Genomic DNA, 19,059 nt, shown 5'->3' with positions numbered 1-19,059 from the left:
TATAAAAATAGTATAATTTACTTCCTGAACAGGACAATTGTTTAAAGTCCATTATCGTACACGCACATCCTCAGAGTATTTATTGGGCTTCCATGAGAACCCAAAACAAAAAGAACAAAAAGTTGCACTAGAACATAATATATGGCTTTTCACGTTCGCTCCTATAGTCCATTTAAATAGAAACTTCTCTCTCAGATGAAAAAAAAAGGTACAGATAAATGAACTCGTGACACATCTAGAAAAGACTGTCCTCAAGCATATCGCCTAAAATTCTCGCAGTGGAGACCCGTTTCGACAACAGTTAGTAGGCCGATCCGAGGGTCAGACTCTTGCACATTAAGCTGCAAGTTGTATATATCCACAATGGAATCAATTTGCACTCATTTGCAAGTTGAAATATTCAGATTGGCGGGTTACAAATATTTCACCGACCAGTGACTTTTTTTTGCTTCCCTGATTCGAAAACTGACCTTTTTTGGGTAATAACCCCAAATTTAATCGGAACCACTTGGCCCTAGCGTTTGCGTTGCTTCTCCTCTGCATCTTTATCGCTTGTTTGCGAAGTGTATTGGCTTGTCGAAGCCGGTGAGTAACCCGGTTGACTTGGGGAATACCCTGCACTAGGGCTGCGATAGAGGAAACAGGGTAAAGACAATGATAAGCCTTAAAACCCAAATATATTTTGTTGTGAAGCTCCTCCTTAGTTACCTGTATTGTGGGGAGCTAGGGCTGTAGTCGGGGCTAGCTCCAGCGTTATATGGGCTATTTGTTAAAATCAGAAAAAGGAAAGATTAATATGCAAGAACAAAGTCATCCAAAACATCGAGAATCCGAATGACTGTTCTTACCTGCTGGGACTATAGGTGGGACTTGAAGGAGAATATGACGGAGATGTGGGCGAGTATGAAGGAGATGTTGGGCTGCGAACAAAAATGAGAAGTTCAACTTAACTAGGATCCTCGGGACATAATCTGGACAAAAGCAATCTACTTTACCTGTAGCTCGGGGAGGTAGGGCTGTACGGGCTGGACGGAGATAGCCTCGGGCTGCTCGGCGAGTAAGCGAGGGACGGGCTGTATTTTGCCGACTGAGGATTGTAACTCGGTGAAGTCGGGCTATAACCCGGAGAGGTGGGACTATAGGCCGGTGAAGTCGGGCTGTACGACGGTGAAGTCGGGCTGTAAGAAGGAGATGTCGGGCTGTAAGAAGGAGATGTCGGGCTGTACGATGGTGAAGTCGGGCTGTAAGACGGTGATGTCGGGCTGTAAGCCGGTGATGTCGGGCTATAAGCCGGGGAAGTCGGGCTGTAAGCCGGTGAAGTCGGGCTGTAGCTCGGCGAAGTCGGGCTATAGCTCGGAGACGTTGGGCTGTAGCTCGGTGAAGTAGGACTGTAGCTCGGTGAGGTGGGCGAGTAAGACGGGCTTGTGGGAGAGTAAGCTGGGCTTGTTGGACTATAACCCGGAGAGCTTGGACTGTATGTCGGAGATGTTGGGCTGTAACCCGGCGAGGTTGGGCTGTACCCTGGGGATGTTGGGCTGTAACCCGGCGAAGTTGGGCTGTAGCCCGGTGATGATGGGCTATATCCCGGAGATGACGGGCTATACCCAGGAGACGAAGTGGGAGAGAAAGCCATGCCTCCGACATAAGGCGAGAACTGAGCGTCGCTGATCGGAGACAGGCGGAGATTCGGGCTCAGCATATAGCTCGGTGACATCATTCCGTCGTGGTACGGAGTCCCGGTCGCCGGAGATCGGGACGGCGTCATGCCGAAATCGAGGCCGTCCATGTAACTAGGAAGTTGGAGCTCGATAGCGTTCTTCAACATGTCGTCGTTGAGGTACAGAGAACAGCCTCCGGTGCCGATCGGAGCGAGCTGACCCAACATTATATTCTCTGTTACGCCCCTCAGGTAATCGGTCTCGGCGTACACAGCGGCGTCGAGGAGAATGTCCACCGTCTCCTCGAAGGAGCACCGCATCATCGGCCCAGTGTCGTTTCGGTTGATTCCGTGGCGAGTGATGGCCATCAAGTGACCGCGATAGGTCATCGTATCGCAGAGAATAGCGAGATGCCGGTAGTTCACGTAAGACCCATCGAAGGATATAACGACACGCAGTTCGTCCAAGAGGGACCGTCTGACCGCCTCAATGCCTAGAACTTCGATGACTTCAATCAAGTGATTGCTTGTTGTTCTCTTTGCATCGACATCTTCGTGGCAGATAACAGCCAATAGATTAACGCCTTCAGTATCGAGCATCCACTCATTCTCGGGCTTAAACCCTTCACTCTCGTCGAACCTGTTGACTTTACCGTGCTTGATAAACACCTTGTTGATATCTGGGATTCCACGAAGCGACATTTCTGTCAACATGTTACTCTCGATCTTTTTTAAGAAAACATCGTCCTCAGCAGATTCGTCAGTCATGTCTCCTTTTGGAGCTTCGTCATTCATGATACGAATCCGAAGTATCAACTTCTCCGCGTTATCATCGTTGAATATACATGTCAGATCATCATCAAACTCGAGGTTGATTTTCTCAGCGATATCGGCCATGCTTAATTTCTTGTCCACCATCATTTCACGATTCAACTCGATACGAAGCAACCAAGGGGAGATTTTATCAGGGTTCACCTCTTCATCCGGCATTTCGTAATAGGACTTGACAAAATCAATATCCTCATCGATAAGCGTGCTCATGGGGTCCGGATCATACCACACTTCCGTTGCTTGAGTCACACTGCGGAGTGTGGTGTACTCCAAAGCACACTGAACGGTTTTTGCCCTCTCCTTGGTTTTGCTTGCTTCAGGCTTCAAGAAGACAGAGAGAGACGGGGTTTTGATTCTCTTGGCCACGTTAATAATTTCCCTAAGCCTGGGGACACCGAGAGTAACATTCTTCGCACTCACACCAGCATAGTGAAAGGTATTGAGAGTCATCTGTGTGGCAGGCTCACCGATGGATTGTGCAGCGACACAGCCAATCATTTCCCCAGGCGCTACAAGTGATTGCAAGAATCGAGACTCGATTTCTCCGATAACCCACTCAAATGCTTCCCGAGTGAGCCTGTACTCTTCCAACACCCTTTTACTTGCAAAGCTACTTCGAAGTAAGATGTTGAAGAAGAGCGTTGCATTCTTCTGCGCTTCAACACTCAACGCGTCGTCACCAGGTACAACCTTCAGGCGCTCCTGGAGCTTGTCAATGGCTTCAACAATTTCCATCGGGTGCATATCTGAAGTCCTACGGAAGTCAATCTTGAAGGTCTTCTGAGCATTCTGAATAAGCCTCTTCAGGTTAACAGGCAAAGGCCAAGTATTGTCGCCAGTGGTTGCAATCTCAGTTCCGAGTTGGAACCTATCCGTTTCAAGCTTCTGAACTTCAGCATCAAACACATTGCGGAACTCCCTGATGGTTTTGAGATCTTCAACATGTTCTGGCAGCATGTACGTCGGGTTCCAATTGTCGTCATCAAACTCGTACTTGAAAACCCTATCGAATTCTTTCTTCTTCATTTTTAGAGAATCTAGCTTCTGAGATTCTATCCAGACAGAATCCATTCCGTCTTCACCGTACAGAAATTGAATAACATCCCCTAAAGAATTCCTGACCGTCCCATCATATTTGACCATAATGTCCTCCATAGCCTTCACAAGCCTCCTCTGGATATATCCAGTCTCAGAAGTTTTCACCGCAGTATCTATGAGACCTTCTCTACCACCCATAGCGTGAAAGAAGAACTCCTGCGGGGTCAGTCCTCGGAGATACGAGTTCTCGACAAAGCCACGACTTTCAGGCCCGTCATCGCCTATGGTGAAGTGAGGCAGAGTTCGGCCTATAAAACCGTAAGGAATTCGCTTGCCCTCAACGTTTTGCTGCCCCACACAAGCAGTCATCTGCGAGATGTTGATGAAACTGCCCTTTGAACCAGCAGTCACCATAGCCTTGAGATTGTTGGTCTCGTCTAAACTATTTTGGGCACTACTTCCAGCATCGTCACGAGCCTTGTTCAGGACCTATAGACATCAAACATGTTAGCATCCAACAAAAAAATGCAGACAAGACGACATAATAAAATCAGGACAACAAAAAAATAATAACGGTACCTGATTGACTTTATTTTCAAACGACTCATTCATTGTCCGCCCAGGCTCAGCCTCTAGCTCCTTTGCCTGGGCTTTTCTGATAAGATCTTTCACGTCGTTCTTTGCCTTTGAAATGGTCTCATTAATCTTTTCCATTGTTGCTGCATCAGCAATTGTATCTCCAATACCGATACTAAAAGCCTGCTGCAGAAGCCAGTAGTTCACAAGCCATTGTGTGTGACCAAGAAATTTGCGGGCTGAATCTGGACCGACTTCTTCCCTGTGTAAAACAATGTTTTAGACAACAATCGAAATAAAACATTATAATCTCAAAGCTAAAAACAGTGTTAAGTGGATGCTGCTACACCTTTGAATATTAGGCATACCCACGAAATTAGATTGGGTTTATATTATGAAAAAACTTTGTTTCACTGCCTCTCTAGGAACAGGTACTCTGAACACAAGAATTCAAATTCTAGAGCTCCAACACTTAAACATTTCTTGGGATCCAAACCATTGTACTATTCAACTATGATCTCAACATTCCAATTTTATTTTGGCACGGGAGGAAAAGCGTCTCGAAAAGAAGAATCGTATACCATATAACATGTATAAGACTTCCGTTAGATGTCCCAAGTGTTTTCTTGCAAAGAGTTCCAGATAGTAACTCTCCCTTCTCTATTCTAACTATTGTATCCCCTGGGGTTATATTTCCGCTTTCGCTCTCCGAGTGCCAAGCCGAAGTTCTGTTCAGATTTATCTGTTTTGGAATAATGAGATTAAAGACTTGTTTCCCAGTCCAGAGAGGCCGTGGTTTCAAAATGGCGGGAGCAGGAACTTTTCCATCAAAGTCCTCCCACCACATCAAAATGTTCATGAAAACATCCTGCAGAATATTGTATAATTAGGGATCAGTATCAAGCACATGACAGAGAGTTGAGAATCAGTCGTGATCACAATCACTCCATCGCTTACCTTCTCTATAAAGGTATCTCTCTTAGTAATTTTACGACAGCCCAACAGCGTGTCCTGTACAATTCCCATTACAGGCCTATTTGCCTGAGGAGAGACAATGCACTTGGGCACCATCATAAGCTCCAACACTTCTGCCCTGGTCTCAAATGACTGAGGAACATGCATGTTCATTTCATCACCATCAAAATCAGCATTGTACGGTGAAGTAACAGATAAATTAAGCCGGAATGTTGAGTACGGCATAATCTTGATCCTGTGCCCCATGATAGACATCTTATGGAGACTGGGTTGACGATTGAAAAGGATAAAATCTCCATCATTTAAGTGGCGCTCCACCTGTAATCATAAAACAAGAAGCTGACATGTTGGAACTAAAGTTAAAAGGTCCAAATAAAACCCTATAAGCGTACGAATTATTGCCTTGTATCCAAGCTCCAAATGATGATCGCTACTTTTCTTCAAGTAACGAAGATCAAGCCTCTGTCCATCATCTCTTATGATGTACTTGGCACCGGTCTTCCCAGGTGGAGGATGGGGTCCATACTCCACGAGCTCCTTTAACCTAGTATTTCAATAAGTCAAATCCTGTTAATAAATTAAGGGTCAAGCGGCTATATAGTCAAATAGAACTTACGCTTTTGCAAAATAGCCATAGTTTGCCAACTATAAGCAAACTAGCCCAAGTAAGATTAATCTAGGCTTGATTAAATTTAATCCCAACGAACTATAAAGACAGAATGTAAGCTTTATGAAGACTGGATTAAAATTAATCGAGACAGGAAAAGTCATAGTACTCTCAATTGGCTATTTTGCTATACCTAATGAAACTATGGCTATTCTGCAAAAGTCATAGTTTGAATTGGCCACTTCATACCATTTTTCCATAAATTAAAGAGATAATAGTATGTCGTAAACTTAAACATACACATGGAGGTCAACCTTTCGATGTTGTAAGGAGTCACAGTCTCTGGATATGTAAGGTTTAATGCAATACTCCATGGGACTCCTAACTCGTCAATGTTGATGGTAGGATCTGGGGTGATAACTGTTCGTGCAGAAAAGTCCACACGCTTTCCCATCAAATTCCCTCTAATCCGGCCTTCCTTAGCCTTAAGCCTACTGCATATGGATTTTATTGGCCTCCCCGATCTTTGTGTAGCCTGTGAAATAAAGGTATTGGAAATAATGATTCCATATTTCCAAACACAAATATTCACATTACTGTGCTTTAGACAAATTATCAATTCCATGGTTCGAACAACCATACCCTTGGCAAACCAGGTAACTCGTTGTCGAAGTACGTGGCGATATGAAACTGCAACAGTTGTGCGAACTCTGATATAATGTGAGCAGGAGAACCATTTCTTTCTTGCCTCCTGAGATTCTCATTGTGTCGTATGATCATGGCCAGCTGATGAGTTAAATCGTCCTGCAATCACCAGCAACAGTGATGGAAAGTTACATTACTGTGATTTTGAGCAATTGAAACAGTCAGCTTTTGTAAAAAAAAAAAAAACCACAGCTTCCATTATGGTATAGATTCTAGGACATAACTATTCTAATAATACACAAAGAGAACAGTCTTCTTGAAAAGCAAAGCAAAGCAAAAACAGGAAATGCTTGCCTCACTCCTAGAAGATGTGTCCATCATCACAGAAGGTCTCACTGGTGGTGGAGGAATTGGGAGGACTTGCAGAATCATCCAATCCGGACGAGCATACTTCGGATTCAACCCTAAAAGTTGACAATCCTCATCGCTTATCCTCTTCAAGACACTAAGAACCTATATTGTTATAAATAGAGTATAAGCATTGCATTTTGTCATAAATGAACTCCAAAAAATTCATGTTGAAAATGAATCGTATAGCCCACCCTCTCTGCGGTGAGAGTCTGTTTTCGTTCTGCAGGCTCAGGAAGTTGTTCCTGCTCATCACCTTTCTTCCTTTGACTCTTGTACTCGGCAACCATCTTCATTCCATCGATGGAGATCTTTGGCTGCTGAGCACCACAGCCACCACGGCTTTTTTTCACAGGTTCTTCAGTGTCTTGACTTTGGACGTTGATTTCGTCACCACCGTCACATTTGGTCTTATTCTTGCAGGCATCCAAAATCTTCCGAAGTCTGTTTTTTGGGTTCTTTATTTTAAGAGCTTGCTTAAACTTGTGATCGTCCTACGTTGAGGTAATCCGGTGTAAAAAAGCAAAATTAGTTATATACAGCTTGACCCTTAGTTTCCACTCAAGAAAAATAAAGCATGACCCGCTTACCAATAACAAATCTCAATCTCAATCTCAATAGGAATAATGATTCTATGATCAGTTTGAGTAGCTGAAACAATATACAATTTCACTGAACAAGGTAACAGAAGCTAGTAATACCTCATCTACTAAAATCTTGGAGCAATTGAAACAAACACAGCGCATTATACTGAGCACCGTCTTCATAAAGCCAATGTGGAACATTGGCTTAGCAAGCTCGAGATGGCCAAAGTGGCCCGGGCACTCGGCCATACTTGCTGTGCAAGTTTCACACTTCATCTTCCTATCAATTGTACCGAGCCGAGGGTCACTCAGACCGCCTATCTTCGGCTTCCCAGCCACCATCGTCTCACCATGCTCAATCTGCACAACTGACATTTGTCTCTGCAGAACCAACAAAAACCCACATCAGGGTGAAAAAACTACAAACTACTTAACTCAAATCCTAGTACAATTGACATTTTAAATAAATTCTTATGCAAAACCATCCAAGAACACAGCATCCTTTAATCAAGAAGCCCCCATCGCTTAACCAAAGCCCAGAACCAGCACCTAAATCGAAAAGGTCACTCATTTCTAATTGTACCCAATAATTTCACTCAATTTTTTTTTCAATAATTTCACTCAATAAATATGCATCACAGGAAAACAGAACTCAAGACAGTGAAACCTAAACGGTCTTTGAACTCGAAATAGGTACAATCAAAGCCATAGAGCCTGTATAGACTTTGAACCGAAAACAATTTTCAAACTCAAGAAACTGCAAGAAAAAAAAATAATCTCCCATCCATTCCCAGGTCCATTGAACTTTCACGTATCAGAAAACACCATAACCAAAAAAAAAAAAAGAATTTAGCAGAGACTTACAATCTCGTCGGGGCTGAGAATTCCGAACTGAACCGTACGGACTTTCGCCACCTCCGCCGGAGAGAAGGGGAATCGAATATCCATGGCGATCTGATTCCGACACCAAGTGAAGGCTCAAACTTTACCAAACTCTAGGGTTTCAAAGAACTCAGAAAGATTGAATATTTGCTTCGCGCGCTAATAGGTTTCCGTTTTTTTCTTTTTCCGAAGTATTTGTTTCTTTTTGGATTTTCGTCTTTAATTTTTTTTTTTTCTTTTTTTTCGTAGTCGGCACAGAGAGAATCGACTGCGTAAAGCTGAGAGCTCTCTTTCGAAGAGTCTCCAAACAAATGAAATTGGTAAGCCCTAAGGGGATATTTATAGACGAAGACGAGTAATCCAGGGGTAGTAAATTCTCTAAGGGACGAAACTACCCCTAGTTTGGTTCTATAATACCGCTAATGACCTCGTCGCTTTTGGGTCAGTGATCTAGTTGTTTACTGGGCTTGAGCCGCTTGTAAAAGGCTAAATTTTTCCTTTCGGCTTTCAAAAAGGGATTTTTTTTAGGGGCGACCCGCCTATCTAGCTATTTTTAATTTTGGGTTTGACAAAATAGTCAAACTTTTCAAAATTAAGATAAAGTAGCCAAATTTTAAAAACCCCAAAATTATTATCCTTGTGACACCATCGCTTTTCTCAAAACGAATTAGCAAACCAAGAGAGAGACCAGGCAAATATAGAAAAAAAAAATGAGTATTAGAGAATCAAAATGCTGATTCAAGTGGAGAGAACCAGTGAGGCGGACCGATCATTCCTCCGAAACTCATGACATCGCCTCCGTGAGACACGGCTCTGGCTCCGACCTCGCGCTTCTTTGCCACTGCAGTCTTTGTCGGAATCGTCGCGGAGAGAAGAATAAGAGAGAGGAACCCTCCGCAGCTTATAATCGTCGACGATGACAATGAATCTCGGCAAACCGATTCGAGCATCGCCGTCGCGACCTTTGACTAGGTTCAAGGCGGGCTCGACCTCGTCGGCGCCGTCGATGGCGATGTCGACGTTCGAAAAGGAATTGAGGTCGGAGAGAAGGATTCCTAGCGTTGGGGCTTGGCGGTCTCTAGATCGCCGTTGGAGATCGAAGGTTGGCATCACCACCGTCATCAGTGTCTTCTTCTTCTTCTTCTTCTTCTTCTTCTTTTATGGTTCATCGAAGAGTGGATTGAATATTTTGAAAGCATGATTAAAATATTTGATACGTCGTTGCTTTCTCGTTGCATATGACTATACGTCAAACAAATTGTTGCCAGTTTAGATGGGGATTAAATATTTTGAAAGCATGATTAAAATTTTTTATACTTCGTTGCTTTCTCGTTGCATATGACTTTACTTCAAACAGATTGTTGCCAGTTTAGATGGGGATTAAATATTTTTGAAAGCACAATATTTGGTATATACAAAAAGTGTAGTTGATTAAAATTTTGAACACTTAGATTAATTATTTTGAAAATAATTAAGAGTATATTAGTATTTTTACAATATTATAGGTGGCTAGAATGAACTAATATATGAAACTTTGGCTATTTTATTAAACACTTAGAATTAGCTATTTTGTACAAATTTATTATTATTATTATTATTATTATTATTATTGTATGTGCGTATTTTTTGTAAAAATCTTATTATGAAAACTTATAATAAAATACTAGAAAACGAGATTACGAAAATAACTAAAAAAAAGTTGTAAAAGAAAGTTTTTTGAGTGGAGAGAGTGATAATTACGAGAATTTTTTTTTTGAAATAAATACCGGACAAAGATTAAAAATTTATTTTCATTACCGCATCACATAATTTGGCTAATTTAATTTTTTTTTTCTTCAAATGTTGCCATTGCAATTTTGTATTTGTCTAATTCGTATCAAATAGGGTCTGTTAGGAACCCAAAAAATATGAGCGAATAAGATATGGAATGCCTTTTATTTTCCTCATGTTAACAAAAGGAAATAAAAATAGGAGAAAAATTAGGAGAAAAAGTGTATAAATAAAGAGAGGATTCAATTTTTCATAAATATATATTGAAAAATGAAATACATCCAAATTTACACATGCGGGAACTACTTTTTTTGTCTATTTTCTCAATTACTCATCTTTTTTCCCTCCCATTTTCGATGACTTCCTTACAAAACAATGAATTTTGATTTTTTTTTTTCCCCTTCTTTCCTTTTCCCACATCTTTTCAATCTCTCTAGTGTATTTTCTGGGTTCCAAAAAAGCCTAAAGTTGAAAACAATTGATTGAAGAGACGCCAAATGGCGGTGGTTACAAAGCGTGGTAGACACGAACCCTGAACTGATTTCCGCTCACCATAATTTAGGCGTGATAATACAATATCTATCACGACAAATTATGTAGAGAAAGGTTGACAATTAATTAGGATAAAAATCAAGATAAAATCAGGTTCTGTCTTGATCAGCAGGCCCTTCATGTGGCGTAGCAGCACTACTCCTCTCTGCAAAACTATTACAGTGATGAAGCTGTGGAGCAACAAACAGACCCTTTTGACTCTCTCCCGTCCGTGGTGTCGTCGTCGTCGTCATAGCCTCCGCATCGCTATCTCTCGCTCCACCTAAAACCCCATCACCACAAGTCAACACTCGATTTCGACAAAAAACCAGTCTTTTTTAGACGACAGTTTTTCAAACCTGTCTGTGGAGTTGTGGAACCGGGTACACTCGAGTACGACGGAGTAGATGGTGTTCCAGCTCCTTTTCTCATCTTCGACTGCAAAACCCGAGATCAATTTCATTTTAAAAAAATAAATAAAATAAAAAACTATTCTGATTTTTTTTTTTTTTTTTAAACCTTCAAACTTTCTTCGCAGTGCTTGACAACCAGGGAGATGTTTGCATGGCGACCATGCAGCAGCGTATATGCCCACAAGATGAGCTTCCTCGGAACGCTGAGATCGAGAACCTCAACACCATTTGCGTTTGTGTTCATAATCGGCTCGACTTGGCTCTCCATGGCCAACCAAGACGGAACGAGATAGAGGTTCACCCCAGACGGTGGCATAACGCAAGAGCTCTCCCGATAAAAGTTATAAGCCGATTTGAGCAACGCCGATGCGGTCTCCGAATTCTCGTTTGAAGCTTTCTTAACCACCGAGCGTTTGAGTTTAGACAGCACCGGTCTCCACTTCGTCTCGAGAGCTTTCAACTGGGCCGGGTCCTCGAACGCGGAGCTCCACAGCTCGTCCGTTTGCAGGTCCACGCAAAGCAATAGATTCGTGTCCGAACCGCTGTCTGGTTGGGGCTCAAGGCTGGGCTGGGCCGGAGTGATCTGTCCGAGGCTGATCACGAGAGCCCGACACCAAGCAACCGAGGCGTGTCTGCAAACTTTGGCGCAGTTGCTATTCGACAGCTTCGGATTCTTGAAACGCTTACGGAGCTTCTCGTTTATCGCTTCGAGTGCTTCCAGTTTTCCGTTTCTCTCCAACGATGTGATGTGCTCATGGAGATATCTGCAAGTTTTAGAAACGATGTCAAATCATCTATGAATAATCAGAAACATGTCCAGAAAAAAGTAGACGTACCCGTATAAGGTCGTGTCCGATGTTTCTGGGCTCTTAATCTCTGGCAAGCCACATATATCAGGCCACATGTTACCTTGTTCAATGAACAAAGCGAACAGTTTCTCTAGTATTTGCTCAGAGCTAACCTTCTCAGGTTGATGAACACACGAAACAAGGGCCTTGACATATCTTCCAAGTGCTACTGGAACAAGATCTTCAATGCATAATGAGAACTGAACACAATATAAATAAATAACGATGTTTTAAATATGAGTTTAACTTTAATCAAAATACTACAAAAAAAATATAGTGGGGATTGTTTACCCTTCTATCTGCTCGAAGAGAAACATAGGCACGTTCAAGAGTAGAGATTTCTCCAGTCTCCTCCAGCAGTTTTAAATAGAATAATAGGTACTTCCGAATACAGGTGATAAACTTTCTGGAACTTTCAGGTAAGTTGACTTCGAGAATCTTTTTGCTCCCAGTAATGCCAGGGGTTTTGCGTCTGTAAAAAGAAACAGCTCATCAAAATAGAAACTGAAAAAGCACCCAAGGGATTAAGGACAATACAAACAAATCTGCCAAGAGATTGTGTGCCTACTCATACAAACCAAAGCACTTTATACGATTTTTTTGTTCGCATTTCCTGTACAAGAGTATGGAAGCAGGAATTCAGAGTAAGAGTCTTTTTTTTTTTTTTTACCTTCCCTTCTTAACCATACTATCAATCTCCCACATGTTTATCGTAAAAGACGATCGGGATGATTTGAAGCAAAACGAGAGTTCATCTTTAGCCCTATCCAAGTCACCACTATCACCCCTTTTGTATAGACCTTGAGCAAGCATATATCTAGCTTTATGAAAATGTTTGAGATCTCCTTCAACGCAGGCTTCCAAGGCTGCGAGACAATCACCGTAAAGAATACGCCACACCTCTAGTTTCAGTAAATCCTCATGCTTTATCTCCCCTGAGTCTTCTTCTGCAGTTTTCTCCTTCAGGGAATTCTCGGCGTCAATCTTATCTACAATAGCCCTCACCGCATCCCTTTTTGATTGGCTGAATGAGTATTGTGAAAGCACCTGGATACCCATATATATATATATATATTACATATTCATATATTAATTGAGCCAGCTTGGAAAAAAAAAAAATTAAAGGAAATAAATGTTAGTTGGGACTAAAGAAGTGAGAGAAAACCTTGAAAGCCTCTAGATTCTGTTTTCCGCATGTAAAAAGCTTCTTCAAGCGCGAAGCATGCATTCTGTAAACAGGATCCACTGCTGCGGGATTCAAAGCAATAGCTTTCTCGTAATACGACAGCGAAACCTCGATAGAAAATCCAAGCTTTTCACAGAGTTTCCCGATATAGTATGCATGAGACCAATCTTGCCTGTACCATAAAAATAAATAAAATAAAAAATAACTCACAATTTTGAAGGACCAAGGAAAGAAAAGCGTACGTGTGGGCAGATGCTTTTTTGAAATGTCTCATTGAGTTCTCACAGCACATAACCCAAGCAGCGTCTCTCACAGGTACAGCAGACCGTTGATCGAAAAACGGCACCACGTTCTGTAGGCTGTCATAGTAAACCAACGCCAATAACTCGTGGATCTCACACTACAAAATAAAATTTGCTCGTGTTATTGCCTGTACTTAAGAAACAATACAGCACATGTCCGACAAAAAACACCTGTTGAGTTGATGTCTTTGCCAAAGCGAGACTCATAAGCAAACATCGTCGGCTTCTCTTTCGACTTGTCTCGACTCTCTGCGGAAGTGTGTCACTCTTTCTCCATCCCGCCACATTGATGTGTTTGCTTCCGTCGTTCAGCAACAAGTCCACCTCCTATTTCCACAATGACAAAGGAAGGAAGTTTTACATGGATTATTAGGCAACAAAATCAACAAAAATTTAAAAAAGATACTGGACTTTTCCGATTACAAAACTCGAAGATAACAAGGCGTTAACAAAGCTCACCTCGTCATATGTATTACCAAGACGTTGCCAACTTTCAAACCGTCGAGGGTTGTACAATAAATCATATTTAAAAAGTTTTGCGTTATGTTGCACAAACTCTTCCCCTTCCTTGGTGAGTACAAATCCGGGCCATTTATCAGTTGCGCTCATTTCTTCAGACAGGGCAAGAAAATAATACAAGTTTCTGTAGATCTCCATGTATGGCTCAGAGCTGCAAAAAAAAAAAAAAAAAAAAACGTCAAATGTTGACTTGGGTATGAAATAACCTGTCGTCGCTACTACAGTTGAAAAAGTATTGGAAGTGGCGAAATTGAAAACCTCCCCACTAACGACATCTTGTGCTGTTTAAAACTTCCCGACTTGGGAAGTAACACCTTTGTTATTGTTTCAAGAAACCCATCAGAGCCAGCCTCCTCTGAAAGTTTATCTTCGCACAAATCGGGATCATCTAAGAACTTCTCCACTGGGTTTCCAGCTAAAACATCTTCAGGAGGTTCTGGAAAATGTTTGCGTATCGCTCTTAGTACCCTGCGAAGTTTTACCAATCCAGTTTTCTGGCAAAGTAAAATTGAAAACAAAAATATCAGTAATGCCGGAATGCAATTCCTAAAGCGACACCTTTCAATACAAGAAAATAATATACATTAAATAAGACCATAAATAGAAGCCGCAAGATCTGCGAAAGAATGCAATGGATAGACATAGAGAGCTCACCGAGGAAGCTTTTGCACACGGGAGTATATACTGAAAGACATCAGCACATTGTTCCTTTGTTTGATAATCTCCTCGGCAAGTGTTTCTGTGTGTAGCTAGATCATCTTCATAGGATGAATCAGATCTAATGTTGAGCCCATATAAGCAGAAAAAACACTGATCTAAGGCGGTATCAATTCTCAACTCAAGTTCCTCCTTTTCGTCCTCAGTGAGTTCAGGCGAACCTTCACTCGATTGTTCACATTCTTTTCCACCCGTTTTGAGTTTCTCACCGGAAGTATTACTGTTCTCTGCCTCACTACCTTTCACGGAGTCCTTATCTAGTGTTTTAGAAGCCTCCTCCGTGGCACTGGTTTCCACACGCGTCTCTGACTTTGCATCATCCAGAGGCATCTTTGAGCTTAGAGGCTCATCACTGCTCTCAGTTGTTTCCTCGTTTAAGGAGCTGGAGTTGGATTTAAGCTTCATACTCAATGCTAAAAGATGCTTTATAGAAAATTTGAGAAATAACCCCTCTTCCCCTGAACCGTCTTCTCCAGCGCAGCAGAGCCCGAACTCGGCTAGCATGTCGTGCGTCGCAACAATGAAGTCAACCTGAGATACCAAATCGGGGAAATCACAGTTGAAAACAATATTAATAACGAATCCAATAGTTTACCATATATAGCTATCCGCAGACAAATTATTTATAGACTCGCTTACTTGAGTTTGAACAGGTGTTATAAGGTTGAGATGTTGAAGCTTGCATAGTGCAGCTGATGCCACGATAAAACAATTTCTTTCGGTTTTGTCCGCAATTATAAACCCAGAAGATTTCTTGCCAGCAACAGAGCACATGACCGATAACAGTAACGACTGAACATCACTTATGCTGCTTGTGGGAACAACAATGCTCTCCTATAACCATAAATTAGTACGAATAAAAAACAAGCAAAAAATATAGAATGCAAGTGATAGCACCAACTTAGCTTAGATCAATCACAAACAATGTTCATTACACGATGTTACAAGATAAGCTATAGCATTTTAATGATCATAGCAAAAGGAAGTAGCAGCGGAGAGAGAGAGAGAGAGAGAGAGAGAGAGCACTTACAGAATCTCCGGATGAATCAATGTATTTCTTAATTTGTGAGGCACATTTAGATATAGACTTTACTTCCTCAAACACCAAAATATTCCATTTCTTTCCGGGACTATCTTTTATTTCTGTATCGGATACAGAAACTGCCTTTGGTCCTGACTTCAGATGCAGGGATTTACAAGAAGCATTACATTCATCATTTTCAGCCATGGCCACAAGTACTTGTAGCTTTCTTCGATGACACTTCAAGTACAACTCAATGTCCATTGGCCTTAATTTTTCACAAGCTTTTAGTAACATGTCAAGAGCCGATAGTTCAAGAGAAGTAATTCCATCGCCTTCTATATCCGCACTGGGTAAGTATAATGCCTCAAGAAAGACATCTTTGGGCAACAATACGAGCGGAGCAAGCAAGGTCGTGCACTCCATATACATTTCTTTCTCCATCATCTCGGACAAAGTCTTATTCTCCATTAAAAAATCTACCTTCAAAATATTAATTTGGTGGAGAACCCTATCCATTGTTATCTCTTTGAAGATCTTCATGTGGGGGAGGTGTATTACACACTGAGAGTCGTCATTGGCAGTTTTCTTATTCGCTAAAAGTGACAAAGAAATAGTAAATTGGTCGTGGGCTTTTTCCTTGTTGCCATCCAATAAAGACAATCTTCCTCTCAACCAAAAGAATCTGACCCAGAAGGAGTTGTTGTGGACCAAAGACAAGCTATCTTCCAGGGAATGTTGGTGATTAGAGTCACTGGCTAAACCTTCATCACTTCCTCTAGAGCTCAACTGATGAGGATAATTTAAAGCGACCGACTCTATAATTTTGCAAACATGATACGACGCCTCTGACATCATTTCGGTTACTCTAGAAGCATCCAAGGAAGAAGACCCAAGGTCATGGTAGAGCTCAGAGAGAAAAAGATTACACTCGGGGGTCCTTTCCTTCGCCCAATGCCGTGTCATTTTCTCCAAGTCCAAGAATTTAATGAACCCATCCCGATACACGAGGCCTCTAACTGCCACAGCTTCCAATAATAAGTAACTCATGTGATAAGCCCCAAAATTATTTGTATTCTTCGTAACAAACTCACAAACTTCGGTATCACACGGATCACGACGTGAAGTAGACCAATCACCTGAACCATTTTCACTGCACTTTGCAGTTTCATCAGTAACAAAGGGTTCTAGGTACTTCCTCACAAGCTTAGATTGGTTTTTGTTGTCATTCATATTACTACTATTGTTTTCACTAGCACAATCTAGATCCTCTTTTTCTGGCTTCCGGTTCCTCAGTCTTTCAAGACGACTACTTCTCCGTTCTTGCGGTTGTTCTTCGAAAATATTCAAGTCTTTCTCTTTTCCAACATTCGATATTTCCATATTAGAGTCATCATAAGAAGTTACGTTAGTCCCTTTTCCTCCAGCAGTGTTTTCCGAACCAGACGGTAGCCTAATAACTAGCCTGACATCCTCGGATCCGGATGCTTGAAGTAAGACATCCAAGAGTGATTCAGCAAGACTTACCCAGGAAGCTTCTTTCAGGTGTAGCTCTAAGTTCCGGTTCGGCTTTTTATGCGCAATGCCCTCGTCGGTTGATTTTCTCTTATCGCGGAATTTGAGGCGGACATGTCTGGGCTCCAACTTATCTATGCCTTTAGGAGCAAACGGAACTGGCTCTGGATCTTCAATGGTTTTCTTGACGTGCAAGGCACGAGAATGCGATGGCCAGTGCCTCAAAATCAGCTCGGCAACAGAGAGACAAGAAACTTCGTCTCCAATGGCAATTAGGACCTCTAATAACTTCTCCATACAGTTCCCTAAACAACAAGACAAAATTTCGCAAGTTTGTCGATAAATAAAAAGCATGTGCAAGCGTAACACATTTAGATGATAAAAGAATCTCGCTCACAATTATTAGGGCTACATATGAGCCCTTGCTCGAATGCCCAACGCGAAATACTCAGTACGCCCATAGAGCACGATAACGTTCCAAGCTGGTTCCATATGACTGAATCTTTTTCATCAATCTCCACGGCTTGGAGATAACACTGCAGAGCATTCTCATGCTGCGAGGAACCTTGTTGAAGAAAAACAGAGGCAAGGTTCTTCAATGCTAAAAATCTGTAGTGACCAACATCAGTGATTAGGCAAGCACATTATAACAACTGTTTTTGTCTTTTCTTCCTACGGAAATTTTTTTTCGAAATTCGCAAACAATAAGCATAGGATATATACAAACCTGAGTTGCAGAAGATGCCCATCACTGGCACTTCCATCAACCTGCATATCAACGCGAATATTAATAAAAGAAAAATATATATTAAAAAAATAAGTGCGAAACGAAGTATCACCTGGGCATTTTCCATTAGAGGATCTTTTAAGACAGACTCTAAGAGCTCGCGGGCCTTTTCGTATTCTTTATCTTGAAACTTTAGGAGTCCTTCATGATAAGTTTGAGACAGACGAAATTCCTGGCGTTTTTACCAAACACAAAACAGTGTTCACAATTCAAATTAGTTTTTACAACTTAAAAAGATTAACCAAAATTCAACCAGGCAAATCCAAATACTCATATATTGGTGAAATTTTCTGCATTGTCTATATATTGGGAAATCAAGTTACCTTAAGAACTCACATGTACTAGTGGCTATAAAAATTGATATACCACTCTTTTTACAATGTTAAAAAAAAAAGAAGAAAAAAAAAGATCCACTTCTGAATGGAACAAAATTAAGCTGAGAGAGAGAGAGAGAGAGAGAGAGAGAGAGAGATGCCTGAGCTTCTTTGGTCGGAGCTAAGGGTTCCCAGTTGCCTTTGGAATCGGTGTCGTTGATGGCCGAGATCGAAAACTTACAAAGCAAACAAAGTTTGTGAGACAATGAAAGCCAAGAAGAAGGAAGTTTTCAATTGACGAAAAAAGAAAAGGAAAGAAGCGCGAAAAAAAAAAGATAAAAAAAAACATTACCATTGCGGTAGCTTTGATTGGTTTCGTGGTTGCGGATTCGGGCTTCAGTGTTATAGTGATTTTCGAATCAAGAATTGGTGAAGTAAATTAGGGCCAAGTTCGTGATTGTGAACCGCGAACGAGAAAGAAGACATGAATTCCGATGAAGACGCTTGGCAGAGAAGACTTAGACGACGTCGTTATGTTTCATGTCATTGATTTTCTTCCCCAGTGATTCTTTAATTTTCGGAAAAAAAAGAGAAACCTGACAAACCTACCAGTGAACTAGGTGACCAGTTATGAAATTCATATTAGGTTTAAAAAATTAGTTTTTTTTTTTTTTGCTTAAAAAAAATAGTTTTTTTTTTTTATGATAGAGTTCGTCAGATAGTTTTTTTTTTTTTTTTTTTTTTGACGAAAGTTCGTCAGATAGTTTTTAAACTAGGATTTCTCTTCAATAAATCTTCATATAAAAATGGGTTTCGTAGACTTTATTATGGAATTATCATAAAATTATGTATATTATGACAAATATTACAGTTTATAGAAAAATCACTATTTAAAGCGGTTGTGAAAAATAATGAATCTTTCATTATTCTTAA

At 41.2% G+C, this 19,059-nt stretch overlaps 2 protein-coding genes across 2 annotated transcripts; both read right to left on the bottom strand.

Annotated features, from left to right (window-relative positions):
• Nucleotides 1-2: 2 nt before the first annotated feature.
• Nucleotides 3-8,510, bottom strand: NRPB1 (RNA polymerase II large subunit). The gene is made up of 14 exons (XM_089612081.1): nucleotides 8,186-8,510; nucleotides 7,439-7,702; nucleotides 6,932-7,231; nucleotides 6,684-6,842; nucleotides 6,327-6,488; nucleotides 5,999-6,219; nucleotides 5,480-5,621; nucleotides 5,060-5,395; nucleotides 4,684-4,970; nucleotides 4,106-4,364; nucleotides 996-4,015; nucleotides 849-920; nucleotides 709-762; nucleotides 3-626 (listed from the first exon to the last, which is right to left on the bottom strand). Exons 1-14 carry the CDS (start codon nucleotides 8,267-8,269, stop codon nucleotides 515-517), a joined length of 5,472 nt encoding a protein of 1,823 aa, XP_089468207.1. The 5' UTR covers nucleotides 8,270-8,510; the 3' UTR covers nucleotides 3-514.
• Nucleotides 8,511-10,322: 1,812 nt separating this feature from the next.
• Nucleotides 10,323-18,736, bottom strand: LOC149399784 (Tetratricopeptide repeat (TPR)-like superfamily protein). Its single transcript, XM_089611314.1, has 19 exons — nucleotides 18,479-18,736; nucleotides 18,288-18,362; nucleotides 17,865-17,984; nucleotides 17,753-17,793; nucleotides 17,423-17,634; nucleotides 15,520-17,330; nucleotides 15,129-15,323; nucleotides 14,427-15,020; nucleotides 14,031-14,266; nucleotides 13,713-13,923; nucleotides 13,425-13,580; nucleotides 13,194-13,351; nucleotides 12,931-13,123; nucleotides 12,436-12,812; nucleotides 12,057-12,237; nucleotides 11,754-11,965; nucleotides 11,024-11,681; nucleotides 10,864-10,942; nucleotides 10,323-10,787 (listed from the first exon to the last, which is right to left on the bottom strand). The coding sequence occupies exons 1-19, from the start codon at nucleotides 18,479-18,481 to the stop codon at nucleotides 10,615-10,617; spliced, it is 5,685 nt and encodes a 1,894-aa protein (XP_089467440.1). The 5' UTR covers nucleotides 18,482-18,736; the 3' UTR covers nucleotides 10,323-10,614.
• Between the last annotated feature and the right edge of the window lie 323 nt (nucleotides 18,737-19,059).

This window comes from Urtica dioica, chromosome 4 (assembly GCF_054948205.1).
Source record: "Urtica dioica subsp. dioica isolate 48M chromosome 4, U.dioica_male_clone48M_v1_H2, whole genome shotgun sequence".
NCBI lineage: Eukaryota > Viridiplantae > Streptophyta > Magnoliopsida > Rosales > Urticaceae > Urtica > Urtica dioica.
This window is presented reverse-complemented; position numbering and strand designations above follow the sequence as displayed.